Source organism: Ammospiza nelsoni, chromosome 19 (assembly GCF_027579445.1).
Source record: "Ammospiza nelsoni isolate bAmmNel1 chromosome 19, bAmmNel1.pri, whole genome shotgun sequence".
In the NCBI taxonomy this organism is placed as follows: Eukaryota; Metazoa; Chordata; class Aves; order Passeriformes; family Passerellidae; genus Ammospiza; species Ammospiza nelsoni.
Window position 1 is genome coordinate 7,706,875 of NC_080651.1, and position 20,305 is coordinate 7,727,179.

Here is a 20,305-nt window from a genome sequence, read left to right on the forward strand (position 1 = left end):
CAACAGGGAAAAACCATTGCACACAGCCCAGAGCATCCGCTCACTCCCAGCCCGTTTCCTTTGGTAGAACACTGCTGCTCTGGATCAGCAGCAAGGCCCTGGAGCTGGGCTGCCATGGACTGGAGGAGCTCTCCTGAAGCACAGGAGCATGGCCAGGTGAGGATCCTGTCCCAGCACAGCCCAGAAGCCCTGGAGCACTGCAGCTCCCAGGAATCCTGGGCTCCCAGCCCTTGGGAGCAGCCTCTGTGTGCCTTGGCTCTGCTCCCCTGGGCTGGCTGAAAGAGAGCAGCAATCAGGTGCCCAGCAGGTGAGTTTGCTCAGCCTTCCTCACCCTGCTCTGGGGTCATTAATGGTTTGGGGCAGTGCTCTGTAACTACCAGACTTGGAGCTGTGGTAATTAGGCAGGCAGTTAATCACTTTGGACAAAGTGCTCCCTAAGTGCATGGCAGGAGGGATTTACCCGGGTTGGGTGAAGTTGTTAAGAGATGATGAGGTGACTGAGCAGTTCAGTCTAGTCTGAAAAGCACTCACTAAAAATGCTTTTGTTTGCTGCCAACACTCCTTATCTGCAGAAAGCAGCTCATGTCATGTCCTGATGTGTCCATAGGAAGCACCACTCAGCCACAGGGCTTTCCCCAGACCCTTGTGAGTTGCTCAGGAGGAGCCAGGTAGGATTTTTGACTTTTCCTCCCTTCCCAGGCACAGGGTGATGGTGCTGCACTGTGCCTTTCCCAGAGCAGTTATTTCAACACAGTTGCTGTTCCCTTTGCTGGCAGTGGAGTTGGTAAGAAATGTTTAAAGTTAAGTCAGTTGCTTCAAATTTTGGGCTAGGTTTGCTCTAGTGTTTTATTTATGTTTCTGGACTGGATGAATGTCCTTGGTATTTATTTTTACTGCAGATCTTTTAAAAACAAAACAAAAAGGAAGCTCTTCTGCAAACAGTTTGTCTGGTACAACATGAGCGTTGTTTGCATAGAGCAAACAGCACTGCATTGACTTTACAGCATGTATGCAAAGGCAGGGAAATGATTCCCACAGCAGAATTCATCCATCTTTCCATGGATTCATCCACACAAATGTGCCTCCAAGCTGGCTGTCCCCACACAGAGGCCATGAGATGCAAAAGCACAGCTGTCAGGTTGTGCTGAAATTGGTTTTTTTAGATTGCCGTTATTAAGAGAGCACATGTGTGCACCTGCATTAAAAACAGGAGTGCAGAAGTTTGGCTTCTGTAAATTAGATGTGACTTTTGAGTATTTAAACAAGTAGAACATAATTCTTAAATAGTGTGTGGCAACTTAGGTGGAAAGCAGCCCCACACTGAGACATCACTGGGCTGCAGAACCATCAGTCCCTTGTTCTGTCACTGAAATTCCCCAAAAATTGAGTAAAATAAAGCTCCTTAACACCAATGTAGTGTTAAGAAGAGGCATCATTTATTACAGGATAAGCTTCACCTAACGTGCACATGATTCTCTACAAGTGCATTGCTTATTTTAAGTGCCCATTACCATAAAACCCTCCCCATGCTCCCAGGTTCAGGGGTTTTTATAGCTTTGTTTTGGCTGCAGCTGCATTCCTAAGCCAGATGTTTTAGGAATTCAATAGGTCCTTGCTGAGAAAGCAGCTCCTGCATGCCCCATTTCTTTTTGCTAAAAGTACAAAGGCACAGCAGAAATTGGATTAACCCTTTTAGTATCAATTCTCCCCTTTGAAATATCTCAAATTTCTTAAGGCCATTTGATAAGTTCCAACTCGATTTCTATCTATATAGAAACAGATATATTCCCACAAGATTATGACTGATCATTTTGCAAACACAGCCAACAGCAGTACTGATAATTATTACAACTACAATTACAGTTGTGCTGATTTCCAGTATTCCAGCCAGCCCTCCTGTCAGGGACCATCACACTATTCCTTGAAGAATTTTATTGAACCAATTAGTTTCAGGATAGCTTTGCTACCCTCAGCAACTGCCCACATTTTGTGGTCTCTGGAGATCATCTGTTACATTTGGGATGTGTACACACAACATTCTCTATCCAGTTTTAAATATCCACAACCCCCTTCTTCTTTGGCCAGCAATAGATCTAAGGGCATTCTGTTTTGTGAAGTCAGATTATCAGATTGAATCACCATTGACAGATTTACAGGGATAATTCCCCAAGGAATAGGTTCCCCTGCTGAAGTGGGGATAGGGAAGTAGGCTGTAATGCTGGACAAATTGTTCATCTTACCAAACCCTTGGATTCAAGTCAATATTAAATTTTCTTCTTCATTTACTTTCAAACTAAATTCTCTTCAATATTAAATTTTCTTCAAATTTTCTTCAGAAAAATTTCATAATAGTTTAAAATTATTTTTTAAAAAACTTAAAATAATTTAAAAATTCTTTTATCTCCACCTAAAGATAAAATAATTCCCATAAATATCAGTCTATACATTTTGCTGCTCCTTTACAGATGTCTTCAATATTTTCAGCTGGAAGGGTCTGGTGTTTTCCACGATTCAGTCTGAGTCAGGAGTCCTCTTAATTTGGGAGCAATGTATCCAGGAGTTAATTCCTTTCTCTTTCACAGCTGGTCTTGTAGTCAAGAGAACCAGAGAAGGTCCTTTCCACTGCTCCTGAAGGGGCTCAGGTTTCCAGATCTGCATGGGTATGTGATCCCCAGGCTGAAATGAGTGAACTGGGGTGTCTAGGGTAAGAGGTTCTGAGAGAGTGACAAACCTTTTTTGTTCATTCAAGGGTTTCCCTAATAAAATTCCCTAATAAAATTAAATATTGTTCTCTTTCCCAAATCCAAATTTGTTCCTCAGATCCAGAGAAAGCTGCAGCAGAATATGATCTCCCAAACATCAGTTCATATAGGCTCACCTTCAGGTTAGTGTGGGGCTGTACTCTAACTCACAGCAAGCCTGGTGGGAACTCACAGCAAGCCTGTGGCCATTTTAAGAAAACTTCCTGACACATTTTGCCAATCTGCCTCTTTAAAGTTTGAATCTTTCACTCAACCCTTCTGCTAGATTGCTGTCCCCATGGAGCATGTAAATCCCAACTCATACCCAACTGCTTACCAAGTTGCTGTAACACTTCAGATATAAAATGGGGGCCCCTATCAGTGACATCCCAATAGGAACTCCTGACCGGGGTATGATCTCTTTGAGGAACACCTTGGTGACTTTCCTGGCCTTGGTGCAGCAGGGGAAAACTTCTGGCCACCTGGAAAAGGTGTCCAATGAATAATACCAGGAGATACCAGTATTGTTGTTGGTGTGGCAGTTCAGGAAAAACAATTTGCCAGTAATCCCTGAGGGTGTTTCCTCTGTTAGTGATCCATGGAGGCAGTCCTTTTGAAATCAAAGAATTATTTTTAAGATATATCAGGTACTTTTCTGTAACAGACTTGACACCTTTTGTCATAGGGACACTGGTATCAGAGTCCTTGGACCAGTCGCCATAGCACTGATGCCCCAGTGGGTTTGCTGGTATTTGTCCTTGACAATTTGCAATATCACTTGGGGTGAGACTATGATCTGGTTTTTGGGAGTTATCAGCCATCCACCCTCTCTATTCTGGGCTTTTAGGTAAGTTGCTAATTTTAAATCTGCCTGGCTATACTCCTGGAAGTGAAACAGCTTTCTTAGGTATTAATGCCAGGATGCCTCGTTGTGCAACCTCTTGTGCAGATTTATCTGCAAATCTGTTTCCTACAAGAATTTGGGAATCCCCGTGCTGGTGTGCCCTGCAGTGTAGTACAGATATTTCTCTGGGCAACTGGGTGGCATCAGGGAAGGACAATATCTCTTGTGTATATTGATCAGAGATCCCGGTGCTGTTAATAGGCCTCTTTCCTTCCATATGGTTCCATGGGCATGAACAACTCTAAAAGCACATTTTGAGTCAGTCCATATGTTTACTCTTCCTCCTGCTGCCAATTCCAGGGCTCTTCACAGCACTGAGCTCTGCCTGCTGTGCTGAGGTGTCCATGGGCATTGGCTGGTGTCACTATGGCATAGCCAGCTTTTTATTTTTCATCTTGCACCAAGCCACCTCCTTCTGCAAAGAATTCTGGATCTTCACTTGGTGCATCTTGTAGGTCTGGTCAGCTTACATGAACTTGCTCAATAGTGTGTGGGTAATGGAGGGTCAGTTGCTCTTCTCCTTGCTTTGGGATGTTCAGGACTTGGGCTGGATTTACCACTGTGGTTACTTTCAACTCCACATCTTCTTGCTCCACTAGAACACTCTGATATTTCAGCATGTGCCTTGGGGAAAGCCAGTGCCCCCTTTTTTGGCAAACACAGTGGTTATGGTGTGTGAAGTATGCACTGCTATCTTTTGTCCCAAAGTCAATATCCTGGCCTCTTGGATGAGGAGAACAGTGACAGCCACAGCTCACAGGCATCGGGGCCATCCCTGGCTGACCTTGTCCAGCTGCTTTGAAAAGCACCCCACAGGAAGTCTCCCACCTTCTGAGCCAGAACTCTGAGGATGAGGTGCTGCCATTCCTGCCCAAAAAGCTCAAAGGGCTTTGTTAAGTCTGGAAGTCCTAAGGTGGGTGCAGACATCAGGGCCATCTTCAGGTGACAGAACAAATTTTCACCCTCAGGAGCCCAAATCAAAGGTCCTTTGGGGGCCTCCTTTAAAAGCTCAATGATTTGACCAAAAGCCCATAATTTAAAACCCACAATCTTCACCATCCAGCCACAGCCAGGAATGCTGTTAAATCTCAGGCAATTGCAGGTTGGGGTACTCAGCAGATGGCCTCTTTTCTGTCCATTCCCAATTTCCACTGTCCTGGTATTATTTCAAGCCCTAAAAAGCTCATGATTTGAGCTTTTTCCCAAAATACTTTGTAACCTCCTTGGCCTAGGAAATTTAGAAGACTGATAGTCAATTCCATGCACTTTTCATTAGTAAGATATCACCAACATACTGCAGGACCCTTCAGGGTTCTCCTTTTTCCAGGTGTCTAATTCTTTAGCCAGTTGGCTCCCAAAACTCGTTGGATTATTTCTAAATCTTTGTGGTGACACAATCCAGGTAGTTGAGTCTTCCCACCAGTTTGAAGATTTTCCCATTCAAAGGCAAAAATGCCCTGGCTTTGCTTACCAAGAGGTGTGCAAAAGAAGGCATCCTTCAAACCTATTACTGTAAACCATTGGTGATATTCTGTAAGGGATGTTGATAAGGTAAAGGGACTGGCTAGAACAGGGTGGATATCCTGGAATATTTGATTTATTGCTTATAGGTCCTGTACCAACCTGTGTCTTCATCCCTGACTTTTTAACTGGCAAAATCAGAGTGCTCTGACATTCTATCAATAATCCAAATTCCCCTAAATTTTCTATTAGTCTCTTGATTCCCCTCTGGATACTAACTTTAAAGGATATTGTTTCTGCTTTACTGGTTTTCATCCAGGTTTCAGGGTAACACTTACAGGCTGAGCTTGTTGGGAATGGCCTGGAGTTCTACTGGTCCAAGTTAAGAGTTTACTGCATTTTCTGTTATTTCTGGTATTCCTCCAGAATTGTCTGGTTCCAGTGTTCCTTGTAACACAAAAGTCCTTGCCTCGATGGCTTTAGTCTTGGGCACCAATAATTGTATTTCTCCATGTTTAAACAAAATCTGCCCCCAATTTACTTAGCAGGTCTCTTCCTAACAGAGGAACTGGACATTCAGGCATATATAAAAATTGGTGTGTTATCCACCATTTGCCAAATTTAAATTTAACAGGGTTAAAGAATGTTTGTTTTTCTTTTTCCCTGTTGCACCAACAACATTTACAGTTTCTTGGTTTAATTTTCCATGATTTGCATTTAATACCAAATAAGTATTTATAATGTCATAAACAATGGAATGGAATGGAATGGAATGGAATGGAATGGAATATAATGGAATGGAATATAATATAATATAATATAATATAATATAATATAATATAATATAATATAATATAATATAATATAATATAATATAATATAATATAATATAATATAATATAATATAATATAATATAATATAATATAATATAATATAATATAATATAATATAGTCAGTATATATATAAGTCAATATATATAGTTTAAATATAAATAAACTCTTAGAAAGTCAGTTTTCTCTTTCCCCCAGCTCTGTCGTAACTAGGGGCTCAGCTGGAGCTCTCTCTCGCGGTTCCCGTCATTCCTGATGGAGGGTCAGCTGGGGGAGCTTGTGCCGTTTCAGGTTTTTGGGGCATTCCCGTTTCCAGTGCCCCAGTTCCCTGCAATACGCGCACTGGTTCGGCTGCAGCGCCCCGCGGGCAGAGCCGCGCTCCGTCCTGCGCTTGAACAGCGCCCTTTGCAGGGCTGCGCTCAGCATTGCATCCCTACATCTTTCTGGTTTTTTCCTTTCCACCTCCCGTTTCTTTTCTCTCCCCTCCCTTTCCATTTCCCATTTCTTTTTTCTCTCCTCCCACTCAATTTTGCGTCTCTTTTCTTTCTGCTCCTTCTCCTTTTCTCTCTCCCGGATCTTGGTTTCTTCCTCTTCTCCCCTGTTATTAAAAGCTATCCAGGCCACTTGTAATAGTTCTCCCAGGTCACGAGACTCTGCTCCCTCCAGCTTTTGTAACTTCTTTCTAATATCCGGTGCTGAGTTCCCTATGAAAATGGAAGCCAGCTGTACAGCTTCCTCTGGTTTTTCTGGATCAATATTAGTGTATCTCCTGGCAGTCGCCCTTAGGCGTTCCACAAATGCAGTTGGAGTCTCGTGTGGTTCTTGTTTCACCTCATAAAGTTTAGACCAATTGATTGCCTTTGGCATCGCATGTCTAAAGCCAAATAATATCCATTGTTGATATTGTCCCAGAAAAACCCTCCCCTCCTTTGTATAAGGGTTCCAGTGGGGGTCCTGGGAGGGAAAATGCTCCTCCACAGTTCCTGGTAATGCACCTGCTGTACCTATCCTGTCCACCTCTTTCCTAGCAGTCTTGAGTACCATCTCTCTTTCTGTGGAGTCTAATAGAGTATCTAATAGAACTTGTATAACCCCCCAGTCTGGGTTCTGGGTCTTGAGAATGGTTTCAAATACTCTAGATACTCTCTCTGGATCTTCTCTGTAGGGCCCTGCCAGTCTCATCCATGCCTCGAGATCGACTGGGGAGAAAGGCACTTTCACCACTACCAGGGTGTGAGACCCCAGCCCTGTCCAGAGCTGAGCTATGGCCTCCTGCTTATCCCCCTCCTGCTTTCTCACCTCCTGCTCCCCTATCTCCAGCTTTTTCACCCCCTGCTCCCCTCCTTCCAGCTTTCTCATGCCCTCCTCCCATCCCTCCTGGTTTCTCACACCCTGCTCCCCTCCCTCCTGCTTTCTCACACCCTGCTCCCCTACCTGCAGCTTTCTCACACCCTGCTCCCCTCCATCCTCCTTTCTCACACCCTGCTCCCCTCCTTCCATCTTTCTCACCCTCTGCTCCTCTCCCTCCTGCTTTCTCACTCCCTGCTCCCCTTTGTCCTGCTTTCTCACCCTCTGCTCCCCTACCTCCTTTTTTCTCCCTCCCTGCTCCCCTCCCTCCTGCTTTCTCACCCCCTGCTCCTTTACCTCCTTTTTTCTCCCTCCCTGCTCCCCTCCCTCTCGCTTTCTCACCGCTTGCTCCCCTACCTCTTGTGTTCTCACCTCCTGCTCACCCTGGGTTCTCCCCACCACTGGACTTGAAATTAACTCTTGCCTCTCCCCTGACTGCTCCTCCCCTCCTTGTGCTTCCCCCTTATCAGGCACACCCCAATTCTCTACGCCCCTGTCTCCTGCACCTGGTGCCTCTATCATTTCTACATCATTCTCCTCCCATCGGCAGTGGCATTTCAAACAGTGGTGCCCAATACTACAAGAGGAGCAATATTGCTTCGATCTCCTATCCTTTTCCCCTTCCTTTCCAAAAGCTAGCATGAGAGGGTTTGACAGGCTGGGCAGGCACCCCCTTTGCAATTCCAGATGGTCTCTTAAAGTAAAGAACAGATCTACGTAAGGCATCTCACTCCACTTCTCCTCTCTTCTACAAAACAGCCTCAGCTGTAACATGGTGTGATAATCTAAGGTGCCGTTCTCCGGCCACTTCGCCTCATTGTCCAGTTTATACAGCGGCCACCAGTGGTTACAGTATTGGATTAGTTTGGATTTCAGTAGCGAGCCTCCCCCTATCTTTTCCCAGCGGTTCAATACACATTTCAATGGAGAATTCGGGATCTCATTTCCAACTCTAGTTTTAGAACAGACCGCCCCCATACTCAATGATACAAGTGTATAACAGCGGCTGGAAAGCGAGTACAGCGATTACCTGGGTGCGGGGAGTGCCCGGCTGGTTCTGGGCTGAAGCGGGCGGGTGATGCTGCCCAGGCGGCTGGCGCTGGAGCAGGCGAGCACCCGCCGGGCCGGGGCAGGGCTGCTGTGCTGCGAGTCTGCTGGGTTTCTTCTCTTCTGCTCCTCCTGCCCGAGCCAAGATCCCGGCGGGGGAACGGCTGAGCTGCAGCTGGGGGTGCCCCTGCCCGCCCGGGAATCCGGGGTGCACTGGCACGAGAGGGCGCTTGGCGTCCACAAATGCGATTTCAGCGGCGCGCACAGAAAACAAATCAATAACCGATAGCACACCCCGAATGCTTCGAAACGCCAACAGTCAGTTAAGTTTCAACACTCTTCCTTAACGAGCTTTGTATCACGGACGTCCCAGTGTTGATCTTACAGGCCGGCAAACTGAAATCAACACACACACACGCACACTGCCAGAGACCAAAAAGAATTCAGAGTGTCGAAGCAAACTCCACCACAAAAGCAAGTACAGCAATGCTTTGGCTCCGGTGTTAGGAGCCTGGCTTTTTTTTTCTTCTCGGCCAGCTACACCAGTGCTTTAAGTTTCCTGCTCCAGGGGACCCCCTCGGAGGGAACTGGAACCCCCTAGTCCTGAGGGACTGGAAGCCCCAGTAGCCCTGGGGACTCAAAACCCTGGATGGTGAGCTTTCCCAGGGACTTGACCCCTGTTGGGTGACTCAGACCCCTCACCAGTAACTCTGTGAGGGGATTCGTACCCCTCGTCAATCACCCCAAGATAAACAATTTAAACGATGCCTTCACTCACCGCAGGGATCTTGCCTCGAGCCCCTGACGGTCTGAGGCTGAGGCTCTCCCCGAGAACCCCTCGGTGCCGGCTGGAGATCTGTCGACTGCAGATCCGTCGAGGCTCAGAGGTGAGCTCCTACCTGGGTGGCCAATAACTGTCACCAGAATTCACCAAAAAGTGGGTAAAATAAAACCCCTTAACACCCAAGGAGTGTTAAGAAGTTATCAGAGGCCTGGTGCACGGGGGATAAGCTCCACCTGGTGTGCACACCATTCACTGCAAGTTCATTGCTTATATACAGTCACTGCGTGGGTATTATAATTGTTCATTACCATAAAACTTTCCCCATGTTCCCAGGTTCAGTTTTTTTCTATAATCTTGTTTTGGCTATAGCTGCATTCCTAAGGCAGATGTCTTCCCCTTATCTTCCTTCTGTCCTTGATGAGAAAGCAGCTCCTGCATACCCTGTTTCTTTGCTAAAAGTACACAGGCACAGCAGAAATTGGATTAACGCTTTTGGTACCAGTTCCATGACAGGACTGAGAGCACATCTCTGCATCTGCCAAGGATTTGGGCTGGAAAAGATAAAAGAAAGAGTGCAGGACGTGAGGAAGGGAGAAAGACTCTGTGGAAAAAGGGACCAGCCAGGCTGTCATGCATTATCAGCCAGATGGGCTTTGCCAAACAATGAACACCAAGGTTTCTGAACAAATGACAAGTATTTATTTTATACTGAAGAAAAAGAAATGAGGATGTCAACACCACACCAAGAGTCAGAGACAATCCCCCAAACATTTGAACAGCAAAAACATTTCCAAGGCAATAAAGCAAAGGAAACAGTATTACATCTGGAATGATGATGGAAAGCCAGTGTTTTAGCTGCTCCCTGTTTCCAGTCATATGCACCAAGTGCTTTATCCTAAGTGGATCTGCTTTATGCTAACTGGATCCTCTGGCCTCCTGGTCACAGCTAAGGCACAAACTAAGACACCTGAGAGTGTTCTTCAGCTTGTGAAAGGGCAGGATATCAGCTGTGTTAAAGAGCTCAGACTAAACAGCTTGTCCAGTGCTGAGAAGCCTGGCTGATAGCAGCAAAGGGCTGAGCAGAGAAGTGTCCCCCTTCCCTGGTGCCAGCAACTGCCACCAACAGAGCTGGGGATAGAAATCACTGTGTGTCACCTTAGCTTACTAGTGGAAAGACAAACCTCAGAGAAATGCTCTCTTCTCTATATTTCAGTGGTTTATACTGATAAATTACCCCCACCTTTTGCACATGACCTCTTCAAAACAGCTCTCCTGGCTGTAACCCAAACTTTCCCCCAGCAACAGACTGAAAGTCTCTAAATGCCAAGAACGTCCCCTTGCAGGCTCCTCAGGAGAAGCAGGACCCTGGGTTCCAGCCAGGCCCCTGCTAAGTGCCCCAGACCACATCTGCAGGGCTACCTGGAGGTGCAAGAGCTTGGGGAGAGCTGTGTCCTCTCATCTGCAGTCTCTCCGCAGCACAGGTCGCTGCTCAGGGCTCCCAGAGTTTCTGCAGAGGAAGTACTGGTGGCTGAGGGCTGCTTTGGCCGAGATGCGCTTGCTGGGATCATACAGGAGCAACTGCTGCCAAGAGAAAAACCCAGCAGATTTAGGATTTTAAAAACTGGGTGAGTGATTGCACCTGCACACAGCTGGGCCCAGTTGCTGATGTTGGTCCTGCCTTTTTCCTTCTCTGGGCTCCAGGAGTCACCCACAACTGAAGTTACTCTGGGGATTGTGTAAGAAGAGTTCCTTGACTCCCAGTGCAGTGGTTCCTAGAGGAACGTGCAATGACAGACTTTCTTTAGAGTAAGACTGAGCTCTGTTCCATGATTTGGTGCTGTTGCAATGTCAGAGGTGAGCATTCAACCCAGATCAGCTGCACTTCCAGATAATTAAATCTCAAATATCCCTATTCCTTATCCTTACCCAGTTTGAAAACATCCTGTCTATCCCCAAGCCCTGTTCTGAGCCCTCACTCACCGTCAGTAAGTCTCTCCCATCTCGATCTAAGTTTGGAACGATGTCCTTCATCTCCTTCCTTGGCCACCGGGGGAAGCTGCCCTTGTAGTCAGGGAGCTGGGTGACACCAGGCCAGGTCACCTCGGTGGGAGTGCCCAGGGTGCGGAAGATCTGGAAGAGCTGATCGATCTCAGAGTCCCCTGGAAACAGGGCCTTCCTGGTCATCTGGGGGAAGAAAAGAAAAGGCCAGTTCCCACCTTTCCATCAGCTGTGTGCCCTATTTCCTGCTGCAAGCAGCCCTCTGTCCCAGCAGGTGCAAACACCTGCACCGACCAGGGCAGTTGCAATGCAGTGACTGGGAACATCACAGATGCCTGACTGCTTGCTCCCACTCTTGGCCAGCTCCCTCCTCCCTGCTCTGCAGCTCAGGGACTTTGGGAAAAAGTGCTATTATACTGCAGGGCTAACCACAGCTCTTCCAAGGGGAGTATGGATCCCTAGGACATCCAATCTGTCATGCCACGAGAGTGCTTGTTCTCTGCAGCCCACCATGGGGACATCTGGAAGAGTCATCTCCTCCCAAGGTCAAAATGCTGCAGCAGTAAGGCTGAAGTTACCCCTTTTGCAAGGAGAGGCATCATGTTCCAGTGTACTTGGAACTTCTGCCAGGCCCCCAGGGTGGTAGATTTCCTTCTGAGATAAGGACCAGCTAACCCTTAGGGTGGACTTTCCATAAAGCAAACCCAGGACAGGGTGGGAACACAGTATCCCAGATGTTCTGTATTTCATCCTTCCTTCCCACTGCAGCTGCCTCCTCTGGCTCATGAAAGAGATTATTTAAACCCATCCTACCATTTCTGCAAAGATGCAGCCAATGCTCCAGATATCCACAGGGGTTGAGTAGTATCTGCATCCCAGCAGTATCTCAGGGGCTCGGTACCACAGAGTCACCACCTGGAAAGGAACCCACAAACAAACTGTGTCTGCTTTCCCTGGATGAAACCAGAGGGGTGGGACCCTCCTTTCTCAGCTGTAATGCAGTGACTGTACAAATCTGTACAGAGCATGCTAAGGCCTTGCTGAATTAACAGACACTTTAGTGCCTGAAAGCTTGGGATTAACAGAACATTCTTCAATTACACACTCTGGAACAAATTAAGTGTACCCTGTGGAGAGAAGGTGGGAGCCCAGCTGGCAGCCTGGCTCCAGCAGACAGTCAGCACACCTTGTGGGGTCATGGAGGTCCCTTAGCTGCAGGTGAGGTTAAGAGCACATTCCATGGCTATGCCTCTGTTATGGATGAGCAACTTGTGCTGCTCCTGTTCACCCACTGTGGATTTGTACCCCACTCAGGGAGCCTCAACACTACCTCATGAGTGTACGTGCGTAGGGGGACCCCGAAAGCTCTTGCCAGTCCAAAATCAGCCAGCTTGATTGCTCCTGCTTCGTTAATGAGCAAGTTCTGTGGCTTCAAGTCCCTGTGGATGACCCTGTGCGAGTGGCAGAAGCTCACACCCTGCAGCAGCTGGAAAAGGTAGTTCTGAGGAGAGAAGAGATTTCAGATAAGGCCATGATGAAAACACTTTGAACTCTGGATTGTGTGAACCAATGCACTTTGGATCTCTTATAGATCTGAATGAGAAGAAAGCCCTTGTTACAGTGCAACATCAGGTTCCCATAAACTACTCAGCAATGCACACAAACTGCTGCCACACCACGTGGGGACAGAGAGACTCTGGTCCAGGCACTGTTTTTCTCTTCCACCCACCCATTACTCTCTACAAAGGCAATTAGCAACAGATCCCTCCTTTGTTCTGCAGCAGGGTAGGCTGGAGAGCCTGGAAACTGCTGGGAAATAAACATTTCTGAGCAATAGTGCCATGAGGGTTTCCCAGCTGAAGTGTTTGAGTTCTGGGAGGCTGAGGAATCATTTCCAGGCACAGCCTAAGCAGCTCTGAGATGGCTCTGCCCAGCAGAAGGCAGCAGGGACATGCTGTCTGCCCTGCCTGTTGGCATTCCTTCCACGCTGTACCTTGACCAAGCTTAAAGGAAGCTCTCCAGCTTGGCATGAGTCCATGTACTTCTTCAGGTCCTGATTCAGATATTCAAACACCATATAGAGCTTCTTCTGGCTGTGTATGACATCCAGGAGCCTGTAAAAGAAGTACAGGGTCTCCCTTCAATATCTGCTCCAAACCTCTGCAAATACCCAAACATCCCTCCTCCCACGCATGCCTCTGCTCTGCTGGTCCTTTGAAGAAGAGAGGGGCAGTTTAAGGGCAGAATCTTGTATGGGGCAGCAGCAGTGTGTTGGTGAAGTGGCAGACCCATGAGGTATTGCTGAAAGCCAGGGAAGTTTAAGGGATTCCTGCATTTTCCTGTGCATTTTGGTCCTGCTATACAGTTGGGGAATGACAGAAAAAAAACCCTTGCTGCCTGCTTCCAGAGCAGGAGCTAATGGATGAGCTGGTGGAGAGGGTGCATCCAGGTCTTACCTGACTATGTTCGGGTGCTTCAGCTCCTTCAGCAGTGAGATTTCTCGGATTGCAGTGCTGGGGACACCCTCTGACTCCCTGTGGCAGAGACAGGCTGTACTGCACCCCATAACCCACGGGGATCCCACAGACCAATGGGGCTCTGTGTCCCTTCCTTCTTCCACTGTACCCCAAGGGAGCATTTGAGTTTGGGGTGCAGCAGTGACTGGGGTGGGCTGGGGTGAGGCAGAGGAAATGGAGCTGTGGGCAAAGAGAGGGAGGGGATGACCTAGACATGCAAGCCTTGGGCCAGCTTCTTTGGAAGCATCTAAGGGTGCATTTAGAGAAGCAATAATGTATTAATTACCTAGGTCTTTCTTTTTGGAGGTGGGGGGTGAAATGAAAGCTCTTCACCCCTCAGGCAGCCACCTCTCCCATGCTGAGGGGCCACTGTGGGGGGCATATTGGCTCCCAGTCCAGGCAGACCCCCCTCACTGTGCATACAGCTCAGGGATGACCCAGGGGAACAGAAATAACCTTTTACCTGCTCAGTCCCACCCTGAAGGTCCAAGGCTGACCCTGCCTGACCCCCACAGCACAGCCCTGAGGGAGATATTACCTCACAACATGGCAGCTTCTTCCCCCTGCCGTGTGCTGTGGACCCGGGGCCAAGTGGTGCCAGGTCAGGCCCTAAACACTCATACTCAAAGATTTTGAGCTGCTGGCCCAGCAAAGGGTTAAATCAGCCCTTTTTTAGATCACCTAAAAGTTGGGGTCTTCCCTGTGGACCCACACAGCTGTAATGCCCATGAGACACAGAGCCCCCAAGCCCTCCAGACAACACTCCCTTTGGCTCTGCCTTTCCTGATGCCACAGTACACAAGATTATTTTAATCCTAGAGACCATTTTTCCCCTCATGTGAGTCTTTTCTGTGCCTCTCACACCATACTGGGCACAGGCCTGGCACCATGGCAGGCCCAGGGCTTTGCCCCACTCACGCGTCCAGGCGGATCTTCTTGAGGGCCACCAGCTGCCCCGTGCGCTTGTTGCGAGCCTTGTACACCACGCCATAGGTGCCCTCCCCAATCTTCTCCACTTTCTGGAATGACGCCTGGATGGCCTCCATGGTGCTGCCTCGGCCTGGTGACGGCACTGGTGGCGGCCGGCACCGTGCTCTGAGGGGAGGGAAAAAAGCGGGAAACAAAAAGGGGAATGTGGGGAAAGTGTTTGAGCCCTCCGGGTGTTCCCTGAGGTGCTGCCGGGGTCTGGGTCCCACCTTGGTGTTCCCTCAGCCTTGAGGAGCCCTCAGGGACCTGCCTGGGGCAGCTGTGGGTGGACAGGGCGGCCTGGTGGGCTCTGAGGAGCTTCAGGTGGACAGAGCTACACAGAGCCGCCCAGAGCTGGTTATTCTGCTGCCCACGTTGTGCAGTGTGCTGGCTACAGCCAAAAATTGAGGAAAATTGATGTAAAGATGTACTTTGGGGCCTCAGGAAAAGCAGCATGAACTGCACAGGGCCCAGGGAAGCTCTCCCGCTCCATCTGCACAGTGCTGGGCATCGGTGGAGTAATTGGGTTCATAATTATGGCTTGCTGGGACATGCTGAGGGCAAACATCCAGCAGAAATGTCTTTTTTATTGTTTGGTTGGTTTGGGGGGGTGAAAGGGCGTTTTTGGTTTGGGTTTTTTTGGGTTTGGTGGTTTTTTGGTGGCTTTTGGTTGTGGGTTTTTTGGTTTGGTTTGTAGTTTTTTGTTGGGGATTTTTTGGGGGGATTTTTATTGGGTTTTTTGGGGGGTTTTTATGTTGTGTGTGGAGTTTTTTTTATTTTTTGTCCTTTTTTCCCCTTTTTATTTTGTCTTGCACAATTGTCCCTTGAACCTCCCCAACATGGGTTGTGCTGCTCAGTCAGCCTTTTGGAAGATGTCCTTGAGGGAGAATTAATCATTGACTTGATAGCTGGCAGAAAATGAGATTAAAATAATCTTATGCATTGTGGCACCAGGAAAGGCAAAGGGAATTTCATCTGGAGGACCTGAGGGCTCCATAGCTCTGGGTGGGCATGGACATTGCAGCTGTGTGGGTCCACAGGGAAGACTCCAACTTTTAGGTGACCTAAAAAAGGGCTGATTTAACCCATTGCTGAGCCAGCGGCTCAAAATCTTTGAGTGCAAACACAAAAGGCTGGAGATGGCTGCATTCCCCTGCAAGCCACAGGCACAGCTCAATCCAAATTTGGGGATTTCCACAGTACAGGAGAATCTTCTCTCCCTTGCACAAACATTTGATTCTCATGTGACATTAGCAATGTTCTGTCCTTTTGTCAAGGGTTTAATACAGCTGTGTGGGCCTGGCATTATGTTCTTACACCAGAGTGGCTCTGATGTAATTTCATCTCCTTTTCTCGCAACTTTTTTAAAACCAGCCACTTCCATACACACCCAGTACTTAGGAGGATGAAAACTGAATTTTCTTACATCATCTATAGGGTTTCTGCAGGGCCTAACACACCTGACTTGGCAAGAAAGAGGGATTTAATCAATAAAAGATGGGCTGCCTTCTTTTTTCATCTTTATTTAGGAAAATTTAAATCAAAATCTTTAGATACTTCAAAAAGAGTGATTTAAGGTCTCTTAAACATAGTTGTGTCAAGGAAGAAAGTCAAGTACTCAGGCTACTGCAAATATTTATTTTAGAATTAAAATTAATCCTCCCCTTAGATACTAGCTCTTCCTACCTGAAGAGGCAGGTGCTACTGAAAATAGTGACTCTTTGTTCATCTTGTTTCTTTGGTCAGTGCAGATGGGTGAGTGTTTTGCCAGGAATGCTCCTGTGTGGCAGCTGAGTCAGGGTACCCCAACACAGGCACTCATGGGCCTGCAGCCAGGCAGGGCTAATGAACTTTGTGCTAATGCCCTTTCCCCCATCTGCCAAAGGTGAGCTGCTGGACTCCAGATTCAGAGCTTCTGACTCCTTCATGTCGTGCATTTTGAAAGAAGCAGTGTAAACCAAGTGTTCCCTTTCCTTAACCACCCTCTCAAGCAAACAACAAACCTGCTTCCCAGAGCTATTTTCAGTCATGACACCTGGGGCAGGAATGGACAGCCCACAGTCACACACATTGACTCAGTCTTCAAGTGTTTCCCTGCTCAGTGACTTTACTGTTTGCCACAGCAAACACACTTCCTAATTGACTTTTAACATATTTGTTGCAAATGGCAGTGCAAGGACCAGCGTGTGGCTGGTCTCAGAGGTGCTGTCAGGATGTGCTGCTTTCCATCTGCTCCTGCCTCTCTTTGAAGTACTTCCTCTGCTCCTGTATGGCTTGTTCCAGCAGGGCCACGTTCATCCCTTCCACGCAGGTCAATATTCGTGCTTTTACCACAGGACTGGAAGTTTCTGGAGAAAGGAAAACAGAGCAGCTTGGAGACAGAGTTCCCTCAGGCAACATTATGATTCAAGCTGGGCAAATAATCATAGCCTGAGAACTTCAGGAGACCAGTCTGGCTGCATGCTGCCACTGATGTGAGCAGCAGGAGCAGCTTAATTCAGTGATGTGCTTTCCCTCTGCCCTGATGGCTACAAAATGCTGGTGACTGACACTGCACTCCCCTTGCACCGGGGAACAGCGCCAGTGCCTGCCATCTGTCTGCTTTGTGGCTGGATGCATTTTGGTTTTTCCTGCCTGAAAAGCAGCAGTGATGGGTCTGAGGTCATTTCTGAACACCCCTGTGCAGACAAGAGGGCTTAGAAGAGGCTCAAAGCTGGCTACTACCAACAGTTCATTGGTGGCATTCAAGTGTGGCAACATGGAGCTGCACAGAAGGGGCCAAATCTTGGTGACAGAGCCTTGGTGACACAGCCACCATCTCAGTCTGCTCCCCCTCCACCCCTGCAAAATGGGGCCAACTCTCTCCTAGGCTGGGATGACCAAAAGAACAATTTTATAAAGGAATTTTGCAGCAGCGGCTTAGCAGGTCACTCTCCAGAGGCCACATGAAATGTGGCTTTCCACATGCCACTGAGGACTTTTATGGCATGAATGTGAATGCTTTTTATCAGTTGTGGCCAAGATAACAAAGAATTTGCTTCACCATCCCATGGCTCAGCTCAGATCAGCTCCCCACGCAAAGCACCAAGCAGCTGGAACACAGGGCACCCCAGGAAAGGACAACAGGGTGCCCTGCATAACACAGTCTGCCTGCATTCCTCACATGTCTGAGGGCAGGGATAATATATTATTAGAGCCTTTCAAGGATGGCAAAGACCAATCCAGTCACTTGCAAAGAGGTATTGCTGCAATCTGCCGTGTTTGGGGTGAAGACAGTCGGTGTGGTGGCTGGCAGTGATGCCAGAAGGCTTTTCAGCATAGGTTTCACAAGCCCAGCAATGTGGCTGAAACGCTTCCTGTTTCTAAAAAAATCAGTGCCAGAGGACCAGATTTTCACCAAGATAAGGGTGGCTCTTCTCATGGTCAGCTGGGACAGACAGGCTGCTCCTACCTTGAATCACATGTGTGATGGAGGAGCTGCATGAGAGGAGCCTTGGTCCAGGCTGCCCTCAGTGACCCAGGGAGCCCCAAAAGAGCTGATGTACCATGAAGAGCAGCAAAGACCACCAGTTCCCAGAGCATTTACCTTCCCTGTGTTCAGCCTCTCCCAGGACCATGTAGGAAGATCCCACTTGTGCTTGGAATGGCTCCACAAACTCGGTGTCAACACAGACCTGGTACTGAGCCGAGTTGTGCTGCGTGGTGAGAATGGCTTCAGACCGGGCCAGGTCATAGCAGCATAACCTGGGAATGATCAATTTGGGAAGCTCAGCTGTGCAGAAATCCAATTACAACCAAAAAGGGGGTGCTCAGTCAGTGCAGGAAAGGTCTGGCCTGCAAGGAGAGCAGGGTACCCTTCTCACCTGCCAAATGTCCTCAGTGTCTGCCCCTCGGGGACTGAGCTGTTGATCTCCCACGGGAAGTAATAGACACCAGCACTTGGCAGCATCTCACACAACAGCTGACCTGCAGTAAAGCAAAGGCTCTGACTCCATGCTTCTCCAGTACCTGATCCAAACTGTGCTACTGCCCTTCAATTCCTTCCTTGCCCAGGTTCCACCATCCAGGGGGCTGCAAGAGCTTCACAGCTTCCCTGCTGAGTCCTAATGCAGCTCACTGCACAAGCCAAGCCCAAGGCATCTTGGCACAAAGAGGAGCTGCACAGTCCCACACAACCCAGCATGAACTACAGGCAGCTCACCAGGTCCTCTGGGTCTCCCTCAGGCTATGGATGAGCTGAGAAAGGTTCAGGAAGTGGGGAGAATGGTGACTGAGAGTGTGGCATAGCCTCAGCTGTTGGGGTGACGGAGCACTATGCAGCAAGACTTCAGGAATGATCCCAAGCCTGTTCCCTTACTGCAACATAAAAAAGTGCTGGCAGTGTCAGATCCTGCAGCTGGAGAACAATAAACTGGATCCAAGCCAGCCGAGTTTCATCAGAAGTCTGGCAGGGTTTAGCAGACAGCAAGGAGAAGGATTAATGCAAAGGAGAGGCTCAGGTGGGACCTCCTGGGAGTGCCTGCGGTGGAGCAGGGCTGGCACAGGCAAGTCACAGCCACAGCACAGAGCACACAGAAAGGCAGGAATGCAAAGCAGCTTCAGCAAAGTTCAAACCCTGCCCAGTCAATGTCATAGCCTGGCTCCTGGCTGTGCCCTGAAGTGGTTTTATTTTGGCATAATTTTCCTTCTGATCTCCCTTGCAGGCTGCCTGTGTTTGGAATGTTTCCATGTCTCATTTACTGCTTTTCTCCCTCTCTCTCTTTTTTTTTTTTTTTTTTTTCCTTTTTTCCTCTCTGTGGGGCACCCCAAGAGCTGCACAACAGCCCAGGCAGGGACTCCTGCCACTCACATCGCTGGGCATTCAAGGACCCCCAACACTGACTACTCAGCAGAGGGTACACTGAGCTGACACACGTGCTGTGGCTTTAATGCTTGGTGTCCCTTCCCCACCCTATGCATTGCTCACGGGGTTGCAACCTTGCAAAATGCCCCACGGAGGACTCTGTGGGAGGCTGGGGAAACCAGGGCGATCCCGGTTTACCCCATCCCTGCACACGCCTCCCTCTCGGCCCCACAGTGCCATGCCAGGCTGTGGACACTCAGAAAACCCCTCCGGCAGGGTCCCCACCCACCTCCCGGCCCTCTGCAGCTCCGTGCATTCCCGCCGCACATAACATTCAAACAGCAGCGGCAATTCTGCACCTCCACAAGGGCAAAGGCTGTCCTGTACCGCTCAGGTTTTGCTCCTGTACCCCACTGTGCAGCAAGGTGGATCAGCCAGGGATGCAAGGCACTCAGTGCGCATTTAATGCACTTTTAAACGTACGGAGTCACTTGGGTTGTAAAAGCCACACCTCAATCACCACATACCCCGTGCCCACCCAATGTGCTACCCAATGCATGCGGCAGCTCCACTGCAGGACCCTGCAGAGAGATTTAAGGCAGGCCCAGTCCCAAGCGCAGCCCCTTACACACAGATCCACAGCACTACCCAACACCGTACCTAACGCGTGCACAAACGCAGCCCGCTAACGGCACTTAATGAGCTGTTTATTTAATTAGCCACTCCATGCCGATGCCGGGCGCTCTCCCAGAGCTGCTCCATGCACACACAGCGCGATTCGAGGCACCGCTCCCCACACACCGAACGCGCGCTCACTGCTCCGCCAGGGCCGCCGTGGGAAGAGCGGGCACGGCAGCGGCCCGCGC

General features: G+C 48.7%; 2 protein-coding genes across 3 annotated transcripts; both read right to left on the minus strand.

Annotated features, from left to right (window-relative positions):
- Positions 1-10,571: 10,571 nt before the first annotated feature.
- Positions 10,572-14,676, minus strand: CDK3 (cyclin dependent kinase 3). Its single transcript, XM_059485757.1, has 7 exons — positions 14,549-14,676; positions 13,571-13,648; positions 13,108-13,228; positions 12,445-12,615; positions 11,928-12,029; positions 11,097-11,300; positions 10,572-10,697 (listed from the first exon to the last, which is right to left on the minus strand). Exons 1-7 carry the CDS (start codon positions 14,674-14,676, stop codon positions 10,572-10,574), a joined length of 930 nt encoding a protein of 309 aa, XP_059341740.1.
- A 1,423-nt stretch (positions 14,677-16,099) lies between these two features.
- TEN1 (TEN1 subunit of CST complex) lies at positions 16,100-20,305 on the minus strand. Of its 2 annotated transcripts, XM_059485836.1 has the most exons (5): positions 20,100-20,293; positions 18,798-18,952; positions 18,460-18,562; positions 18,183-18,340; positions 16,100-16,944 (listed from the first exon to the last, which is right to left on the minus strand). In XM_059485836.1, exons 3-5 carry the CDS (start codon positions 18,543-18,545, stop codon positions 16,805-16,807), a joined length of 384 nt encoding a protein of 127 aa, XP_059341819.1. In that variant the 5' UTR covers positions 18,546-18,562; positions 18,798-18,952; positions 20,100-20,293; the 3' UTR covers positions 16,100-16,804. The 2 variants fall into 2 exon arrangements, with proteins under 2 accessions (XP_059341819.1, XP_059341818.1); XM_059485835.1 differs by lacking the exon at positions 18,798-18,952 and having other exon boundaries at positions 20,100-20,305.